Genomic DNA, 12,625 nt, shown 5'->3' on the forward strand with positions numbered 1-12,625 from the left:
GAGAGAACGCGAGCGGCGCTTCGACCCCACGTGAGCGGCGCTGGGTGGAAGACCCCACGGGGTAAAAATCTTCTTCTCTGAAATGATTGAACAAATTGAGGTGAAACTTTAACATATGACCGCCTGTCCATGATGAATAAAAGGTTCACACGTATCATGTCATCGGTCACACGGTTTGGCAGCCATATTGGATTTACCCGAAAACATTAATTATCTTCTCCAGAACGGCTGGGAGATCAAAGGGAAACTTCATAGACGTGTTCCCCAAGGTATGCGTGTACAATTTGTTCAGGACTAATTGATAAGTTACACGGTTTGGCAGCCATGTTGGATGTAAGAAAAAAAATTCAATAATGATGGGAAATCGATGTTTCTTTTTTTATTTTTGATGTGGGTTGTTTTTTGAATAAGGCTCACTTGGCTGTACCTGCATGGGTTTGAGGGGAGAGGAGTAGCAGCTGAAATGTGAATGCCATCCAGGTCCTCCTGGTGACTTAATCTTTTATTTTTGCTTGTTTGGGTTCCTTCTGATTACTCCAATGCAGGACTGTCCTTGTTTGCTCTTCCATTTGATCGGAATTGAATTTATTTTAATCCCATTCTGAATTCAATTGAATAAGAATGAAAAATGTTCTGGGTCAGGGTCAGGTGGGGTTGCATCAAAGCGGGACGTCTTGGTACACGGTCATCACTGCCTGCAGTTATGCAGTGGCAGTTCTAATTGTCTTATTAATTACATAACACCAAATTACACAAAACAAGTCCTGGTCAGGGTCTGCAATCTCTTTTTCTTGTGTTTAATAAAAAAAAAAATTTTGAAGAAAATGGGCTGAAAACACAGTTGTTTTTCTTTGTTTTTTTTTCACCATCAGCTCCATAATCTATCTATAATTCCAGCAATGTGTGTGTGTGTGTGTGTGTGTGTGTGTGTGTGTGTGTGTGTGTCTGTCTGTGACCGCTGTTTCTGGACAACCACTGGTCCGATCTAATTTAAACTTGCCGGGAATATTGCTGGGGACCTGTGGATGTTTTTTCAAGGTTTGATATTAATCGGACAAGCGGTTCCCAAGTTACCGCCATTTATTTGCCAACCAATGACAGGACACGGTGCGATGACGTCACGATTGACGTCATAATTCTTCTTTTTTTTTTTGCACGATTGACGTCACAACTCTTCTTCTTCGTTTGATATGTCACAATTACATACGGCCACGCACCTACGGGCACTCACGTGCATGCACTCATGGGCATGCACTTTCAGGACACGGTGCCATGACATCACGATTGATGTCACAATTTTTTTTTTTTGCACGTATGGCCACGCGAGAGCGAAGGAACGGCCTGTGTGGTTGTTGTTTCTGGCACGCGGTTTGAAAGTTTATTTATTTATTTTTGCATGTATGGCCACGCACGTACGCGCCCGCACTCGTATTTATAATTTCGTTCAATTTTTTTTTGCAGGTAACCATGGATAGAATGGGAAAGAGGGATAAAACGCCATCACCAAAAGGTGATGAACAGATGCCTTCACTTTGGAAAAAGGTCAAGAAGTCTTTTCAGAAAAGGAGTTCTCAGGAAGAGACTCCAAAAGAATCTGCTTCCTCTTTGACGAGCAATGAACCAGCCACTTCGGCATGGTAAGAAAATGGCTGCTCACTTTTGATGGAGAGTTTGAGAAATGGCTTGAGCAAAATGTTTGCATGAAAAATACATGGTATGTCTTGCACGTCCTGATTGTTTGTAGTATACCTGTTCAGATCAGGGAAATATTGAGGTTCATCATAGCAAGTGAGTGTACCAATATAAGAATAGCAAGAAGAGTTCCAAAGGAATCCTTCCTTTTCGCATGCTTTTTGATATGAATCACAAGAACCCAATTCCATATAATCTTCAGTTGAGAGAAGCATTCAATAATCTCCCATTGAATCAACTGCCCCAAATTGAATTTTTTATTCCATAATCCTCTTGATAACCGAGCGAGTCCAAACTCGCTTCCTTTGAGAGAGGCCATTGCCAGAGAGAGGGAGACAGAGAATGAAGGAAAGCTGCCACACTCGACCGGCCACTTTCGGAAATATTTTGACATCCCAATACACATCATGGCACAATGGGTAATCGTGTTAGATTACTGGGAGAGGAAGGAATAATAACGATGCATCGATTGTTCCCATGTATAAAGATGAAGTTTAACACACATGAATGGGGTCATGTCGGAGGAAGTGAGAAGACGTACTGGATCAGGTTATCAGAAGCGATTTCTGACTATCAAACAATTTGGTGTAAAATGGAGGTGATTGTGAAGTGAAGCTCATTCTACTGTCATCTAACCCCTGTGTAATTGGATAAAAATGTAATATTGGGGGGGTAAAAAAGACATTACACTCAAGCACTACCCCCCCCCACCCCCCTACCCCAAAATTTCCACCCTCAACCCCCTCCCTCTTCCTCAGTGCAAACAGGTCAAAGAGGAAATTTCGACGTTTCAGAAAAAAGAAGCAAAGTAAAGAGGAGAGAATGGAAATGATGTGGGAGGAACAAAACACTCTGAAAAATGAGGTGAGGGGTTCACTTGCTTTGTCGGAACGTGAGGCATTCTGATCCCTGACCGCAACACCAAACGATACCAGAACCAAGACCTCCAGATAGTCATCCTCATCTCTTGTTTTGTATTGATTGAAATACGAACCCACTTCAACTACACCTTTGTGCCCCACAATTGCCTCTCCGACCATATTGGAAGATTTTCCTCGTCCAATTTCTCCCTCTCAACCACCAACCTTCATTCCAACAGGAATCGCTGTAATTGCATTGTGCTTGATTGAAAACGACAGCAGTGTAAAGATAGAACTTGTACATCAAGCTCTTATTTTACTTCTTTATGACTTAACCTCTGTCTCATTACTTACTCAAAATGTATCATCTTGATATGTTTTACACCTCGTCTTGTTCATCAGATGAAGCGGCAACTGGATGCTAAAACACTTATGGTCCAGCAACTCGAGAGTAAACTGGATAGAAGAAAGGTTTTGCTCCAGAATCTTAAAAGTGAAGTTGATCAGTTGAAGGAACAAATAAAAGAAAACAAGGCCAAGCTCGCTGACCTGAATCGGTCAGGAAGCGGCACTGAGTGGCTTGCCACAGGAGAGTCCCAGCATCATGAAGGAATCGTCACGTCACTCCAAGCTCAAGTGAGTCATTCATTTAAACGAGATGTTTCTTATTCACAACCACAACTTATTGACTCTATCTGCAATCAAGTTTCAGCAACCAAGATATATCTATGGGTTAATACAGGAGACTCTTCTCTTGACAGTTCACATAATTATAGTAAAAAAAATTATGTTGTTTTTTAATGCTTTTTTTTTGTTTGTTTCCATAGTCGAGGCTCGTGGAAGAGCGAGCACATTGAACGGATCAGGATGTAATAGACAAAAACAGGATGCAAAATGGAGAATGAGTGGAGAAGGAAACTCCAAGAAGAAAAACTTGAAAATTTGGACGGATTTGGGTGGGGTTAACGAGGGTAGAAAAGATCATGGTTTTGGATTGGGGACAATCTGAGATGGCACTGAACAGCTATCTTGAAGAACTGGAGGGAAGAATGACATTGAAGAGGATGTGGAAGTTAATTCTGCAGGCGAGAAATAAAAGAGGAACAATGAGGGGAGGTGAGCAGTGTTCTTGGATTTCATGTTCAGGCCAACATTTTACTGAAGGAGGTAGGAATTTGGATTTTTTTCGTAGAAATGGAAAAAAACTTGCCAACTCTTCACAAATTTAAACTTTGGGATCTTTAACGTCCATCAACTAAAACTAGCAGACGAGAGACTTGGCCGACTGACCTTTCCAGTGATGGTGCACCTTATAAGTGCACTACCTCTATTACCTTTCCATGGGAAAACATTGGTTACAACATTTAAAAAAAATCACTCATCTCACCTGTCGCAACCACAACTTGGCCGCAGTAATAAGAGATCTCCAGGTTTGTCTGTGTTTTTACTCGTGAGGTGGAAAATAACTCCATTTTCCACAAGTTGGATCAGCATACCAAAGGAGAATCTTTAATTTCGTATATACGGAGGAAGAACATTGAATGATTCACTGAAACATTCGAATGGACTTCACTGACACATAAGCCCAAAGCAATTCTTCTTATACACAACTTGACATTCCAAAGAATGGGAGGGGAGAACTGCAGGGTTAGCTGATAAGCATTAGGCAAAAGAACTCAAACTGCAATATGTGTCCACTGGGTGAAAGAGAGAATGACATAATCATGGCAAAAGTTGCAGTGTTATCAACCAGGTCACCTTGTTTCATAGTTAGACATTCCTTTTATCAATATTTAGGTTAAAAGACTCTTGGGAAAAGGGAAACATAACTGACAGCCAATTCAACGATAGCATAAAAATTAGATTTATATAGCACGAGCAACAATTATAATTGAGAGTACGTGAATAGAATTTTTTTTCTTCCACATTCCCCCCTTTTTTCCATATCAAGAAAATTTGAATAATTATATTACACATGATCACCATACCCCGTTCCGAGAGGAGAAAAGATATCCGTTACACAAGTTCAATCAACAATGGCAGCGAGTGCTCATGGGTGAAGAATGCTGGATGACGACCATTTCAATAGTGTCCCAGCCAGGTTCGTGAGTGTGTTTCCATTTAATTCATGGCCTGTTCATCAGCATGTGTCACAAATCGAAAAGACATGCTACCCGAGGCCAGAAGATAAGTAGGTCAGGGTGTAGATCGAGCAGCACCCAACGGGAAACAGAGTCGAGGCACTCCTTGAGCTGCAGAGAAGGAAGATCTTGGCAGGTATGAGCTTGGGCCCGACACTGGGTTGAAGGAGAGGAAAAGGACTCGAGAGGTGACCCAGAGATCCAGCCCCAGCAGAGTTTGTGGCCTCGTAGCAGCAGTTTGTGCAATCAGGTTTGATTCACCAAGCGAGCTATGCACGTTGGAGGCAGCCGCGATGGCTGCACGAGCCCCACTCGCACCATTGAACACATGTTGCAGATAACTCGCCGTGTGGACCTTCAGGGGCTTTGTTGTGCATTGTGCAACCACGGCAAGTTCACGATGTATCTGCAGAGCAGCAATTTGTGAGTGTGGTTGGGGACATTCCTCCAGATAGGCACCACGCTACGGCGACGTCAAGTCTTTGCCTTGCTGTGGTTTGACTTGTCCAACCTTCTCTTCAGTGGGTTTTTTCCCCCTTTTTCTTTAACATGCTCATCTTTTCTCCTCAGGAAGGGGGTAGTGTCATAATCAAGTGTTGAATGCCCAATCACCCAAATTTGTGTTCTCCCCGTCGTCCATTCTTTCGGTGGAAGTTCTTCCAAAGCTTCATCAGATGAAATCATACACTGCATAGTTCAACTGCTCTCAACACTCCGAAACAAACAGAATCAAGGTTAAGCATCGATTAAACATGCCAATCAATAAACGTCATGGGCTCGTGTATTTCAATAAGACTGACAAAGGTTCTTATAGAAGCATTTAACTTGCATTATAATTGATAATTATCTGTGATATCAAAATTCTATCCCTTTCATATCCTTGTTTTTCGCACCAAAACTACATGCCAAAATATACAGAAATCTCAGTTGCATGAAGACTCAAAAACATTCATCTCATTTGCTATTTCCATGTAGAAAGGGGAACAGTCTTTATCAAGGTTCCAATTTGCAATCAACAATTATTTTCACCATCCTTTAAAAAAAGTCCCTTCTAGTCAAGAAATATATTCCATCATCTGTACAATAATTATGAAAGTCAGCTCCTTCTTTCTTCTTCAATGTATTTTAATTTGTCTGAGCGATAAGCACAATACTCAATCCCAACAAGTGGACAGGTTCCCTTTTTTTTGGAGCAAGTACCGAATTCAAAGCGATTCGATTTTGCACAGTTACCATTTTAACATTTGCAATAATTTCAACATTCATATCTGCTAAACAATCCACAGTTCATTCACAAGCAGTTCCAGAGCAACTGCCATTATTTATTTATTTTCCCAGCTAACTTAGTACTTCCGTGCTGATGAAAGATGGTCAAGTCAGTGTCAGAAATACCTCAACTTAGTTAAGTAAACGTACAAGAAGTTCCACTTAATAAAAATCATGCACTTGCCCAAGTAATCAGAAAACAGATAAAACAGGTAATATTTAAATTGGCTTGTGGCGTCATCGCACTCTTTTCAATAATATAATTCTTCCACTGACCGATTTAGCATTCATTTCACATGGTAATTCCTTCTGTACTCCGCATAATTCTTGTTTATCCTTTTTTTTCACAAAATATGGAAGCATTTACAGTGCATGGTACAATACCTAATTCCATTCATTGATTTCATAATGGCTGTTGGTCTCGCCACTCTTCCAGCCATTCTGCATTATGGTTATGTAAATACCATGCTGTTTTGTCCTTGCAGTTAACTTATGATTCCTAATATGTAATATTGACCAATCTGTCGATCAATTTAATAACAGAGACCCTCTTTCAATATTTTGTAAGAACCTCAACTTTATATATTATCTCGATTCAATTCGCAGTGAGTTTTCACGAACCCTCAATTAACAGATCAATTTCGGGATCATCGCTACAGTAATTGACAATATATCAATCAATCACTACAAGTTATCAATAACCTCACTGTGATATAACCAATCATTCACATGTGTCCCAAGTTACTGGTTTAAAGATACGGACTCCAATTACTCCGCAAATTTCGATCCATTCAAGAATAAGTTAGAAAAACAAATTTGGAGAAAACTCTATCACTTGGAGACCCTAATACATTTAAATTAGGATTACGAGACTTGTATGATAAAAGGTTTCTCTATTTGTAATCTCAAAACAAAAGTTGATATTAATTATAACCAAAAGAAACATGATTGTTCGAATACCATGATGAATTGTCATGGAGAAAAAGACACAATGAACACAAAAATCATGTGCTTCCAGCGTTCTCAATGAGTTCCCTTTCCCTATTTTTTTTTAATGAGCTGAGTCTGAAAGTAATTAACTCCGTTACCGCACACAACTTCCATTAGTTATGAACTGTTCCCCATGTTTATGCATGTGACAACAAACCCGGCGCATGCAGACATTATCACGAGTATCACTTGTAAAAATTACACTAATTAAACAAGTTGCATGACTATCATTGCCGTCATAGGGTGGTTCTTTTGGAAGTCTTTCTTGGGCTCTCAGCTCTGTGAACTTCCTCATCGTAAGAGTTCCACGATGCTCGGCCAAACAATTTATTTATACCAAATGCTAATATTGTTTCATCAATCTGATGAGCATCCATTTCTTTCATGGTCAATGGAGCTGAAATATCTCGGAAAAATAATGTGTAACCAACCTCTCTCATCACCATTCACAATTCCATCAACATTTTAAATCTCTGACATTGTCCATCTTATCCACTTCTCTCTCACCAAAACAGCAACATGCTGCAATATAACCAACTCAGATACACTAGCCATCTCATCACGTCCTCTGACCTTTTAAATACAAATCCATTCCTTTCTCAAAACAAATAAATACAGTTTAAACCTCTGTTTTTAAACAGGTGTACAAAAATTGTCAAATCATTTGTCAAAGTTGTCATCAGGCGAATAGCATTTAAATTGCAGCTCAAAACACTCCGTCCGTACATGTAGCTATCTCGGTAGAACCTTCCCCATCTTTTTTTCTTTGGAAGTTCTTCTCTGTTTTGGGGGAAGCATGGGAGATTTGAACTGCTGTTAGCATCATGACATGATACCTGCTGTTAGCTCCCAACTGGTCCTTCTTTCTCCTGATTGGCTACTCCTGATGGCCATTGGGTTAAAACTCCACCTTTTGAGTACATTATTTATCCAATTTTGCTTCATCAGCTTTATGGTCTATCATTGTCACAATAAATAAAATTGTCCAATTAAATCATGAATTTACCCTGACAGACAGAGGCCCATATAAAGACAACAGATGTGTATTTCTGTCCGCTTCCCATACAGAAAGCTTGACCTTGGCAGGCGAAGGATTGGAATGTCCTTTTGATAAGGCCTGCAATGGCTGTGTGTTTAAGGAGCACCGGACAGCCAGTCTGTACACAAGCCATCTCAGGAGCACTAGCTTTGTCTGGATTTTAACCCAATTTTCTTCACCAGTTGATGTACTTGGTTAACAGATCAATCGTTGTAAGAGGTAGCATTATTTCATTCATATGTGCAATTATTTTTTTTTCCTGCCTGAATCGATGAAATGTGGTTTCACTGGGTTGTTTGCAATTGCCTTCCCAGTCGTAGTTTTGGTAGGAATTTGTCTAACATCCATCAACCAATGTCATCCATTAACTTTAACATTCACAGACTAATGAAGACAGCACGCCTAGTTTAACGTCCATCCGAGGGATCATGCATCATCTGTGAATCTCCCTTTGTGCTAAACATCAAATCGATCACATTTCTATATTTCGATCTCATTTTAAGTACAATTGGAATGATTCAAATCAAAATTTTGGAAACATTTCTCACGCATTTCAACACAGTAGCCCCCACCCTCCCAACTGTGCCGTGGGTAAAACACACACACACACACACACACACACACACACACACACACACACACACACACGCACACGAGAGACGCGAGGGTTTTTTTGTTGACAATAGCACTCGCCTTTTGGGGCCATTTTTTTCTCTGGGGCATTACCCCCCCCCCTTGAATCCGCAGATGAATTGAATTGGGGAGGGGGGTCCAGTACCCATAAATCTGGTCTCGCAATACGAACAGCTGCTTGTAAGACCTCAGCTTGCCGGGCTGAGACATTGGAGGCAAATTCCCACTTTTCATCAATTTATTTCATCAGTACTGAACAAAGCGCTATTTAATTATTTTTGTCTCATAATGCCGGTGATAGCGAGCCTCTGAAATAGACTTCACGTTCGGAATATATTCCACATTCACAATTGTTATTTCACAATTTATCCAAAATCCCTATGGCTTTTAAATAAAACTTCAACACTTGCTTCAGCATCTATCCAAGGCTGGGAACACACATTTATCCTTCCCTGCCGGCAAAGCACAGACATTCCAGTTTAGTGTTGGCCCATTCAGGGAGATTCGTGACTTTGGTTTTTATCAGCACCAAGCAAGTGGCCCCAAGCCAAAGTGGTCTCATCATGAGCCAGTAACCAAACCACAAACAGCCAGGCTACTTTAATCTCTGCCTGAAGTTTCTTGAGCTGTTGCAATATCATTTCTAACAAGACATTAATGTATGACATCGCACAGTAATCTTCAGTTCCTTATCGAGCTCACAATCGCTTCTAATTCAGATTTTCACCAAGATTGAATTTACACACACACACACACACACACACACACACACACACACACACACACACACACACACACACACACACACACACACACACACACACACACACACACACACACACACACACACACACACACACACCTCTCAATCTAGTCGTAAAACACTCTCAACGACATCCGCCCTGCACTCTCAATCGATCGCAGCACAATGCAAGGGCTCTGCCTTTCAATACAAGCTCAGATATACCCAGTTATTTGTGTCCATGACAAAAATGTAACAGTGTGTGAAGAGTCAGTTGTCATCGTTTTTCCTCTGAAATCGGCGTGTGCATTTCGCCTCATCCAGAGTCTTCACAGTGTCTGGTGACGACCAATCCTGATCTCCGCTTTCCGTACTCATTCATTCCCACAAGCTTCACAGGTCACAATAGACAACAGAGCACGTTTTATTCCAGTGAAATCTATTGGACTCGCACACGCTCCATTTCAACACTCACTTCATACTACATGCAGATCAATGTAAATCAGTGCGCATCCAAATCAGACACAAATACAAACACACAAGAGTTCCAGGTTGGGACACTCAACTTACATCCTTAACACAAAACTCCACATTTCTAATCACATCGCATTCACAAATCCATCCAAAGAGGGAACTCCTCAATACAAAACTACAGGATTTACGAATCCGTAACACCTCCACACAATACAATGCAACAGTCTCACAGCAAGCAAACTTCCAGTGAGTTCAATGAACAAACAGAAATCCAAACGGGTAACTCAACAAACATTCATAACACTTATTCGTTCTCCCACTTGCCCATTCTCCTTGCCCGTTTACCTGGGTCGGCATCAGTTTAGCCTCAGTCTCAGCATGATGCTGTTCGATCAATGAACTGCAATGGGTTATATAGGGCATCAGATCCTTCACATCCTTGGATTCCCAGCCGATACACACTCGCTTGACCTCGTTCTGCAATTTTGCTGCCAACCCGGTGATAAATGCTTGAGCAAACGGGACGCCTTCTTCATCTTTTAATCCAGAGTGACGCTGATACACACTCCGTGACCGTTCCAGGTAATCAAACGGATCTTCGGATGAGCGTTGTTTGCACACTTGTATTTTCCCCCAATCTGTTTTGAGTGGTGCTATCTCTGTCACCGTGTCAATGAGCTTGTTGACATGTTCGTTGAGCTCGTCTCGGGTTCCGGGCGCTTCACTTGGCCATCCCGCGACTTGTTTCAATTGTCGGAGTAACCCCTCGGGCACAATCAATTTCCACAAAATATTCATGTCCACATTCGTCGGCTGATGGCATTCCACAATCAGACACAACTCTCGTTGAAACTTTTGTGGATCCTCTCGTACCTTCGGCATCTCGTTGGCAATGGCCCTGAACTCGGAACCCCATGGCCGATATATATATACTATCCCTGTGTCGTATGAGGCGACCAGGGTTGCGTCAGGAAGGGCATCCGCCATAAAACATGTGCCAAATCACTATGCGGATCATACAGATGATCCGCTGTGGCGACCCCTTTCGGGAGCAGCCGAAAAAAGAAGATATATGTGTATATATATGTATATATATATATATATATATATATATATATATATATATATATATATATATATATATATATATATATGTGGTGTGTTCAAAACTATCCAACCTTAATTTTTCAGACGTAAACAAATGAAACTCGGGAGGCGTAGTTTTGTGCACGTTTGTCGGCGATCCCAATTCGTATGCGTGAATTTTTTCCCGCCTGCAGAAGCTGTCAGTCGCCGACAGACCGCCGATGAGTGAGGAAGTGTAAGTGAGCGCCGTTGGATTTTCGTTTTTGACAAAATGACGGAAAAACTTGAACAATGCTACTGCATCAAATTTTGTGTAAAGCTTGACGATTCCCAAGTGGAAACGATCCGCAAGATTCAACAGGCCTTCGGGAACGAAGCAATTGGCACCACACAGTCAAAAGAGTGGTAGAACCGCTTCAAAGATGGTCGCACATCAGTGGAAAGTGAAGCACGTTCTGGTAGGCCCTCGACATCCTGAAATGAGATCGTCATTCACCAAGTGAGGACCCTGCTGATGCAGGATCGTCAAATCACGAGCAGAGAACTTGCAGACGAGGCGGACGTCAGCATTGGATCCGTTCATTCCATTGTGACATGATTTGGGCTTAAGGAGAATTTCAGCGAAGTTCGTGCCAAAGCTGCTAACGATCGAGCAGAAGCAACTCTGTTTGGAGATCGCACAGGACATGCTGGAGACTGTGAACAGCGATCCCAACTTCTTCAACACAGTGATCACTGGCGATGAGACCACAGTGATCTGTCATTTTGTCAAAAACGAAAATCCGACGGCGCTCACTTACACTTCCTCACTCATCGACGGTCTGTCGGCGACTGACAGCTTCTGCAGGCAGAAAAATATTCACGCATACCAATTAGGATCGCCAACATACGTGCACCAAACCACGCCTCCCGAGCTTCATTTGTTTACGCACGAAAAATTAAGGTTGGATACTTTTTGAACACACCTCGTGTATATATTGTTGCAAATTCGTGCCCGCCGGCGTGCACACGGCCGCATTACTCGAATCGCGGCACGTCGCCCACCGGACGGACAATTCAGTGGTGACCCTCCGGGAACAATCGCCCGGAACCAGTCACGGGTGGGCCTTTCGACCTCACCACAATCGTGCCAATCGGCCACCCGCGCAGGATGGGGTTGCTCGCCAAATTTGATCGACCTAAGTACCTGCGCGAATGGTCGACCGGGTGATCGTACCTCGCCGCAGGTTGACTCCGGACACGAGCCGCTTGGGCGGCCCTTCCGTACTATCGGGATAACCGAGCGGTGTTCTCGTCGACCTGGATGGATCAGATTAATTACCGGGATCTTGCACCCGCTACAAACCCTTTACGTGAAGCAGGATGGAGAGTCAATGGAGAAAAGACGAAGCGAAACGGACACAGTTCAACATGCAAGCACTTTATTTACACACACACAGATAAGCACGTATATACAGCCATACAGTCAAAATGCACATAAAGCAACCAAAATAATAAAAGCAACAACGACGCAGAGTTAATACCGACTATGCGCACACGCGGCAACACTGATACAGTTTTACTTCACAGGCGGCGCCAACACACATTTACACAAAAGCAAAGGAAAGAAGCCACCCCCATAGACAAGGAGGCAGACAGGCCCGTAGGCCAAATGTGCGCAGGACCGAGAGGAGCGGCCAGGTCTGCGAGACCGGGGGGGTCC

At 42.3% G+C, this 12,625-nt stretch overlaps 1 protein-coding gene across 1 annotated transcript in view; it reads left to right on the plus strand.

Moving 5' to 3' along the window:
- The first annotated feature begins 2,455 nt into the window (after positions 1 to 2,455).
- LOC147019180 (uncharacterized) overlaps positions 2,456 to 12,625 on the plus strand; it is a 22,044-nt gene continuing 11,874 nt past the window's right edge. Inside the window, exons 1-2 of the mRNA XM_085899516.1 lie at positions 2,456 to 2,556; positions 2,955 to 3,188. Coding sequence (XP_085755642.1) covers positions 2,515 to 2,556; positions 2,955 to 3,188 — 276 coding nt within the window. The 5' untranslated portion in view covers positions 2,456 to 2,514. The remainder of the gene's footprint in view (positions 2,557 to 2,954; positions 3,189 to 12,625) is intronic.

Source organism: Eptatretus burgeri, chromosome 10 (assembly GCF_056783735.1).
Source record: "Eptatretus burgeri isolate ZD-2024b chromosome 10, Ebu_testis_v1, whole genome shotgun sequence".
NCBI classification, from domain to species: Eukaryota; Metazoa; Chordata; class Myxini; order Myxiniformes; family Myxinidae; genus Eptatretus; species Eptatretus burgeri.